Consider the following 9,317-nt stretch of genomic DNA (forward strand, 5'->3'; position numbering starts at 1 on the left):
ACACACACACACATATATATTTATCTGCACACAATACATAAAAGGACACGCAGTGAAACACAAACAAGAACACAGTGAAACAAATGCACATGCACACGTGCACGTTCACTAATACGAAACACAAGCATATAAAAGAAAAGATACCTTCATACCCTCCCACACACGCTATGCGGGGAAGAGTTGGTTTGTGGATGACAGCTATTCAAATTTGTTGTTCATTATGATCCACGCTAAGCCAAAAACATCATGACGAAGCAGGTTTTAACACACACAATCACACACACATACCGTGCCAGAAGCCATAACTCAGAATGTGTTGCTGCAGGATGAAGGCTTTTTAATATTAAGCTGTCAGATGGAAGAGGGCTGAGTCACAAAGAAATGACTAAGGAGGTTTTCTGCACGCTAGTGCATAACACACACACTTGGACACAAACGTATAGGACAGTAGTTCTGTCAGTCACAGATGGAGACCTATTGTCTCACTGACCTTCATAACCATAATCATCCATAACGGCTTTGCTTTTTACTTGTTGGAATAAAGTTTTGTGGTGATTTAGTCCTTAAAATGCACGCTTGGAAGGAATTTCATCTGCTGACAATAGCTCTTGACCCCCATTTACTTCTTTAGGAACGTAATAGATGGCAGTCACTAAGCGGCATAATGGGAAATGAGTGTTTAAAGACAAAGCATAAAGTCTGAAGCATGTGCTGGTCATTTAAACTGTGGCTGCTGTGGTTTTGACAGAGCTCCACATTGAACTTCAAAACCACTGGAGAGATTAAAAGTCCCAAAAAGTGACAACAGTGACAATGCCATATGTCAGCAGTGGCCTCTGACCTCCACACAGGGCAAAGGCTGAGCTCAGAGTATAGGTCACATTAAAAATTAGGATATCATACATGTTGTCGCGTAAATATTAGAAAGTCTGAATAACAAACATTAGCATGAAGTCCCTATAACAGATGAAAGTTGCAAAAACATTGGATTATCAACTTCAGAGACATACTGATAGCATGTGATGTAGACTAGATATTGTTGCATCTTTAAGTAGCACTGTAATAAAACATTAGTTTGATATGGAATCCAAAATCATCACAGAGGAAGAAACTTGTCTTCTGGTGTCAAGCGCTAGAAGACAGCAGTATGTTGTTGACTGGACTGTCAAATCATAAGACTCTCATAATTTAACTTTAAACATACACAGGCCATAAAAGCTATAGAAGATAACTGCCCTTAAAGACTTCGCTTGAAGCCAGAGACGACACATCTACACTGAGTACAGTGTGTTTAATTTAAAACATTCAGTCTTCTCAAAGCCATTTAGTGTTCTTCATAACTTCCGTTCGCAGGGCATGTGTCTGTTTAACTTGAGCTCTTTCGTAAATGAAGGTGTAAGGGTTTTACAATTCCTTTTAATGAACGCCAAGGAAAGTCTCCCAAAGGTAGCCTTCATATCACTAATGTAAACGCACTGCAACAACTCTAAAAAAGCAATATCTATAAAAGCAAAGGAAATATTAAATTTAAATATCAAATATAAGACAGAACCTTTTAACAGGTTCTAGCTTTAACAATATTTGAGAATTTTAAAAGTCCAACTCACCAATAAAAAGTTATAAAATGTATGAAGGCTTAGAGTGTTGTAAAGCATCCAACATTGTTATATAAGTAAATATAATAAATTCTTATTCATGTTAATATTTACATTCAAATTGAATATGTCCTGTGCGCATGCATTAGATATTCCAAACAAACACAGTAAATGTGTTTTCTCTCTCCCATACACTGGAGCATCATCACACATCGGAAAAATGGCCCTATGTTTGTGACAAAATAAAAGTCATTGCTGTACGAATTTATGAATGTATTTTCTCAATATACACCCCCTCCAAACCCCCTTCCTGTATAAAATACTAATGATGGTAGAACAAAGTATATCCATGAATACATTGTTTTATTTTGAGCAACTGCTTCCAACACATGCAGGCTAAATGGTAAACATAGATCCATGTTTTTGAGACGCAGCATTATCAAGGCCTACAAAACCTACATTGGACCCCTTACCTCTCCATCATCCACCCACACCTGCTTTCTTTTACTAAAATCCAACCTCAGCATGACGGCTCAGTTCTATTTGTGTCAAGGGATAATGTTAGCTTAAAACTTTCAAAGAGTGAGAAATGTTATACCTTTATGTAGGGCAGATTCACAAACACTTAATTTAATAGTTAAATGTGTTGCATTATAAATAACAGTGGGCTTTAGTGGCTTGCTCTGAATGAGCTTCTCATTACACTTTAATCTGTGTGCATGTGTGTGTATGGCATATGGATAAGGTGTCAATAATTGTTTGCAGAAGGTAACAGAAGATCTTTGCTGCGTGCTTACTGCACCTATGGAGGCTTGTGTCTCGTCCTTCTGATGCTTCAAGGGGGGAAAAGATTGCAGAGGTGTGTAGGTGCGTATTGAGGAAAGGAATAATGACCTTGGCTTCATGAATTTGCACACATATGTTAACTAAACAGGGATGAAAAACAAAAGCTGAAAATAATTCAGGTCATTAACATACCAGCCAATATCAGCACGTGTATGAGGCTTGCCGAGCTGAATATATCTCCAGGTTTGCAAGATTTAATGCCAAACAGTGCTAAACATTATAATCAGCGTGAATAAATCCACAGTGTAGAGCATACCCCAAACGCCAAATAACTGTAACAAGGTTGAACATTAACACATAAGTACAGTTTGGTCTAAAGGTTTCTGTGCTATAGCTGAGCATGTCAGTGGTTACCAGTGGGTAACTCCTTTCCTGCTTTCATGGCTGTGGAGACTCAATGACATCCCTTTATGTCAGATTAATATTACAGTGGTTATTTGCTGTGGGCAGTTCACTGCCACTTATTTTCTGCAGGGTAGAGCAAGGGCAATGGAAAGCACAACAGCAAAGAAAATGAGCAGGGAAAAGTAGAGGTTAGGGCTACTTAATGCAAATAAACTGGCTGGGGTGTTAAAGTGTTACTGCAGGCAACACCAATCAAGCATCAGAGCCTAGCCAACAAGAGCTTGGTCTGGGTTTATGTGCCCGGGCATGACCAATCAAGAGTGCAAAGAACTCACTCTTATTTTGCATAATCATTGGTATCAGCAACCCAGTTTGAGCTTCTACAGTAAAGGATATGAGAAAAAACGGTTCAAATCTGAGTCTGCCATTTCTTATGCTACAAATATTTAAGCTTGTAAGAAAGTGCAACATATAGCAGGACTTTGCAACCATATTTAATTTGATATAAAAAATAAATTATGCTCACCATTACTGATTTTAAAAAGCAGTACTGGACTGCACTGCATACACAACTAACAACATTAAAAACAGCCTGTGGTAGAAGCCTGAGGGTAAGTGCAAAACACCTGAAAAGCTTTATCTTTTTTCACACTTTGTCTGTTTCAACCTCTAAAGAGAACTAAACAGTGTTAAACTAACAAAGTCAGATCTCTTTTAAGCAAATCAAACTCACACAGGGTGTGGTTCATTTTGAGGTCAATTGAAATTCAAAATTTAATTGAAATGTGGGAAGTCAACTTTAACCCAAACACTATTTGCATTTACAGTTATAAATATGTCTATACATTATATGCAGGTGGAACAAGCAAATGGAAGTAAAAACAAACACCAGGAAAGCTTCCACATTGCTGCATTGTTTGGTCAATGAAATTACCAGATGCAGATAAGATTGCAGTACAGCAGAAGATCAGGACATCTAAAATGAAAAAACGGAAAAGAATAAGTTAAAAGAAAACTAGTACATTCCTATTTGTATCCATTTGGCATATAGCTACTAAGAAGTAGATAGAAAGGTGGAAGGAGAAGAAGAATCGTCCTCCTCCAGGTTGCTGGGTACAGTGGTAAAAATAAGAGAAAATGTTAAATTATTAAATTATTATTATAAAATTATTGTTTTTGTTCTTCAAAAGTTTGACAGTTGAATCTGTAAGACATTAACACAATACACATTCCCAGGACCATCAGTTGCCAAGCCACAAAGCAGGCTGACTATGAGAGAAGTGGAGACTAACTACTGTTTCTCTTAATCTCAGTTAATGCTGTTCAGTCTGAACTATGATTTCCTCTATTAAAACACATTAGAAAACAACAATCACTTCCTCTGCAGAGAAGCAGCCATTAGTAGAAGAGTGGAGAGCGCCTCACTTCCCACCTCCAGTTTGACATTATTGGACAAGGGTTGGAGAGCGCTCTAAACCATAGCAGAGTCAGTGGAGCCAAAAACAGAAACCCTGAAGCATGTCTTATTCTCAGGCAGATGCAACAAGATACCACAAGAAAACTGCTGCCACAGTGAGGCCAGGGCAGAAGGAGCAGCATCAACAGGAGAAACCATTCTTGGTCACAAGTAATTGTCTCATTTGTCTCAACTGTCTCATTTGAAAGAAGGTGGATAAATGGTTAGGGCAAGATTGCCATAGGGTATTCTATATAGAATTCTGTTTTGCTATTATGTCAACCACCAACACTACCTGTTTGCAGTCTTTATGCTAAGCTATACCACCTGTAGCCTCACATTTACAGATATAAGAGTGGGGTCAACCTTCTCTCAGCAAGCTCATTCCCAAAATGTCAAGTATTACTTTAATACAACAATTTATACAACATAAACCATGTTGAAATATATAGATTGTAAAAGCAGAATTCCATGGTTGTGGGGGGCTAGAGGACAGCTCCTTTAGCGACAGTTCCTTTGATAGTAACCACATAATCTTTCTGTTGCTTGAGAAACACGTGTTCACCTTGCCTGTCAAAGCTAAGCAGTGCTACACATATGTTAAACCCTGGTCAAGAGCATGGTTGCAAATTCAAGTTGGATACCATGAATTTATCCAACATACAACAAATGTTCACTGTGTCTGAAATAGGTGCAAGATTTACACAAAAAAGAAACTAGAAGAGAACATGTGCAACGGATTTGGTTAATTTTGCCATAGACACCAGTGTTAACAATTGACCTATCTCACAATGTCTGACCATGGTACACCCTTCCACCAAGTTTCATGAAAGTCGGGCCAGTAGTTTTTTTTTAGTAATCTTGCTGAAAGACAATGAACTAACTGCACTGAAAACATAACTTCCTTGGCGGAGGTAATAAATAAACTGGATGAAGCAGGTTTTTTGGCCTATGTAGACGCATCTGCCATGGTAAAGCGTCCTAGAGAAAGCCTGTCTGAATATCAAATAACTGGAACAGTAAAAGAAGTGAGCACAGAAGAGGACAATTAGGTAATGGAATCAGAGAACAAGAACCTCTTGTACAAAAAGGAAAAGCAAAGAATAGGTTATTATAAATTGACTACATTACAGCCAGGTTTGTGTGTGTGTGTGTGTGTGTGTGTGTGCACAAGCATGCGTAGAAGCTCTTGCTAAAAGCTCCTACTTCCTGACACTTTCAATAATCCTCCATTTCCTGCTGTGTGTCAGCATCCTCAAACAACAATTGAATGAGACGCCTGCCGTTGTCTCTTTCTCTCCCTCTCATATGTCATCTCATCACAATCGTTTTTCATCCTGCTTTCAGTTCTTTCCCAAAATCTATTTTTTCCCCTTTTTTGCACTTCTTATTTCTGACTATAGGTCGCTCCCACCTGGCCAATTTATCCATTTGTATGACGCTCCCTCTTGACTTTTGACCTCACCCAACAACTATGCGTGTTACATGTGTTATGAACAAAATTAGGCAGGGCATTGTCTTTCGTCATAACCATTTTGCCCTGGTCATTACATTCAAGCATTTGTTAGTATCAGAATTAGATCCGCCACATCTTTTACAGAGGTTGGCTGGTGGGAACTTCAGTCACCATATGTATATACAGTAAATTCTCAAAAAGCTATGATTTATTTACCTTAACTGCAGTCGGAACCAGCCCTTTACTTAATACCATCCCCCTCTCCTGTCAGGCTTTTAATATGAAACATTTGCAGGAAGTTTTGAGTTTCATTGGCAGCAGCTTTACAGTAAAAGAAAGAAAGAATAAATAAAAACAACAAGCAAATAAAAAACTACTATGAAAATGGACATGATGCTGAGTTTACTATGTTTTGTTTAATAATCTGAGTACAAGCTTTTATTTGAGAATTTGTGTTTGTGTCTTTCACTGTGTTGAAAAACAGTAAGACATGTTCAACATCAGGCCTTTTGATCTGTATAATTAGCTAAATCTATATTACCATATTACCATAGCCCACTTAATTTTCCTCATGAGCTGAAAGAAAATAACATAGAGCCCCTTAGAAGAAATTCTATGTCCATATACTATATATGTATTTATAGTAAAACCCAGTATTTGCATGTACATTATGCACATACTTTTTCTGAGCTTATGTTTTTGTGTGTGTGTTTCTGTCCTTTCTGATAACACACTTTCTTCTCCCGGCTAGATGACACAGAGATATTCTTCTTGTTATCACATAAAAGTGGAAGGACAGGGTGTATAATGGTGTGTGCATAACATACTAACATGAATTTTAGAAATCTTTCATGGGAAATAATATCATTAAGGAATATTGCCCTGAGCTACTGTCCACATCCCACAACACAATTCCACCCTTTAAGATACACAAATATGCACGAATACAAGTTCAGTCACGTATGGACACACAGATACAAGCAAAACCATGGCAATTTATGTGTATACACACACACACACACACACACACACACACAGTATTTACTGACAGTTTCCTAGGGGGATTTTAGAACTGATGATTGAAAATTAATGTAACATACAGAAAGTGATAAGTGGCTCAGCTGTCACAGTATCTAATAATGAGGGGGAAGAGATAGTGGAAGTGTGAGAGAAGATGAGAATGAGAGCAAATTGGAAGGTAAAGGGGAAGAACATGAAAAAGGACAGTGTGAATTACTACAGCTTACAATGTGAGTGAGGGCAGTGTTACACATGCCAGACTCCCACCAACTCAGAGGTCCACTCTCATCACATTAAATTAATGACACAATGCAGAACGTATGTTGCCCTCCTGCATGGCTATTAGCACATAGCATCCACTTCATTAGAACACTGTACACTACTCTCCTACATTGTTACCTTTACTACACTGCAGTCACTTCATTATTTAGTAGTACACTCCCCTCCTTTAGTATCATTACCGCAGTGCAGTCCCTTTCATTAGACAGCAGTCTCAACAAAGACTCTCTTGAGCCACGGCCATCCAGCAGCTTTCTCCACTGCCTAGGTGACGTTGCAGACCGCCCTTCCTGCTCTCTTTTTTTTCCCTCACTGCCCAAAAGGGCTGGAGGCTCTGAAGAGTTTGTTATGCAAAGCCTGTGCATTCAACCTCTATTGCAGTTTCTAGGTGATATGATCTTCATTATGGCATCAGTGCAGAAGAAGAGGAGTAGAATTAACAAAAAAAGAGGCAATAAATGAAACTGAAGTGTGATCAAGTATTCTTTCTTACAGGAACAGCCCTGGGAAGCATCATGACAAACTTATTAGAGGCACCAACCTGAGCAAAATTAGGTTATTAATGACTCCTAATGTTTCTATTCCACTGGCAGCTCCAAAATCAACATCCACTAACCATCACCTCTAACTTACTTTTCTATTTAAATGTCTGATTCAAATGTATGTAAATTTTTTAGCCTCAACTGATCTACCATTATTGCCTAGATAAGTTAGTGAGCAGATTGTTTCGGCCATGACCTTCAGGTATTGACTGTGCTGCCAGCAGTATCTCATTTCTCCATGTGCCATGCGGCATCTACTCATGTGATCCAAGGTTCCAGTATAGTTCACACTCTGGTGTCTTTGCCAGGCCCTCAAGACTTAAACGGTCAATTAAACAAAATGACTATATTTAGCCAAACATTTTCTTGAGGTTTTGATATATATACACTGCAAAACTTCGACCATTACTCCAGTATAAAGGAGATTAACAGAATTTTACTTATGGTGGTTGTGTGGTATTTTCCCCATTTCTATGTTAGGAAAAGTTTGTATAATTCAAAAATATATATATTGTGCTTTTATTGTGTGTTTAAATGAATAATAACAAGGTAAATGTCACTGATATTTGTTGCAGTAAGTGACCATAAATACCACAGAATATGTTAATACGTTAATATCTCAGTTTATTACCATAAACAGCATCACTATCAAGGTATTTTATATTTATTTTGGTCATTTTCAGATGGTTTTGTCTTTAAAAGGGAAATGTTTAAATTGTCAATGAGGATCCTGTTGTAATGCTTTACAACTCTTGTGCACAAAAATAATTGTATTTGAATTATTTTGCCTTTTCTGTCTCAGCCTCAGAACTTTGCCAATTAATTCCAAAACCAACCACTTCACACTTTTACAGAGAAAATATAAATTATATAAATTCAAGACAGACTGACAAAAATTCAATGAGACAAAAACTGTATCTTCTAACTTCGAGCTCAAGCTCAGCTCTGTGAGTACACATATGTACTGCGTCTGATCTAATTTCACAACAATATAAATTATTAATCAGCTAACATAAAAAAATAACACATGATATAATTAATTTGGGCCAAGGATATTTCAGCTCTTCCTCTACACTGCCCTGGAGTACAACAACCAGAAAAAAAAATAAAGTTTGCTCAATAACTGACTACTCATCCTAAATTTACACTCTGGATCAAAACAATATGAATCATTACAGAATTTTATTCTTCAAGGCAAAACTTAAAACAAGCTCTGGATGTAAGCAAAATGTCTCCTTTGGGCCAGCAAGGCTGTAATGGCTGACAGCCCAAGTCTTTCTTTATAGAAAGATCATATATTTTTCATCACAGACATGCTTTGAACCCAAGTGTGGGGGATCATTTCAATGGACTTCTAAAGAGTCTTGGTGTCACCCAAGAGTATTGCTAGTGCACAGAGCTGATTTGGCCCCTGAGGAAGTTGAACTGAAAACCATACACAGACACAGGTTTAATCGGTTAAAACAAATTCACAAATCAATGAAAGATGGTATAACAAGATGCAATGTTGTTATATGAACACTCAAACATACGAGGAAAAAATTATATTCCTATATTTTGTTACATATTCCGGTCCTTCCTCCCAACCCCAACGGGAAATCATTACTTCCAGCCTTCTAAATATGCATGTGATTAATTAGGCATCTTGTTATCACTGGCTAATCTGCATAGGACTCTCATGTATAAAGTCCCTCTCATTACCATTCAGAAGGCCATCTCACAGGTGTGCTGAGTAAATATACAACACACAGTAGCTGATCAACACACACACACACACA

The 9,317-nt window shown here is 37.7% G+C and overlaps 1 protein-coding gene across 4 annotated transcripts in view; it reads right to left on the reverse strand.

Moving 5' to 3' along the window:
* The window catches only part of tpk1 (thiamin pyrophosphokinase 1), a 57,891-nt gene that overhangs the window by 11,400 nt on the left and 37,174 nt on the right, over nucleotides 1–9,317 (reverse strand). For 2 of the 4 annotated variants that reach the window (XM_035652599.1, XM_035652606.1), the window contains exon 9: nucleotides 3,721–3,762. The exons of 1 other annotated variant lie outside the window; for it this stretch is intronic. In XM_035652599.1, coding sequence (XP_035508492.1) covers nucleotides 3,721–3,762 — 42 coding nt within the window. Of the gene's footprint in view, nucleotides 1–3,023; nucleotides 3,167–3,720; nucleotides 3,763–9,317 lie in introns of those variants that run through there. One more of the 4 variants, XM_035652613.1, reaches the window with a different exon arrangement.

The sequence above is a fragment of the Morone saxatilis genome, unplaced genomic scaffold, assembly GCF_004916995.1.
Source record: "Morone saxatilis isolate NCDOM2014 unplaced genomic scaffold, NCSU_SB_2.0 Contig0, whole genome shotgun sequence".
NCBI classification, from domain to species: domain Eukaryota; kingdom Metazoa; phylum Chordata; class Actinopteri; family Moronidae; genus Morone; species Morone saxatilis.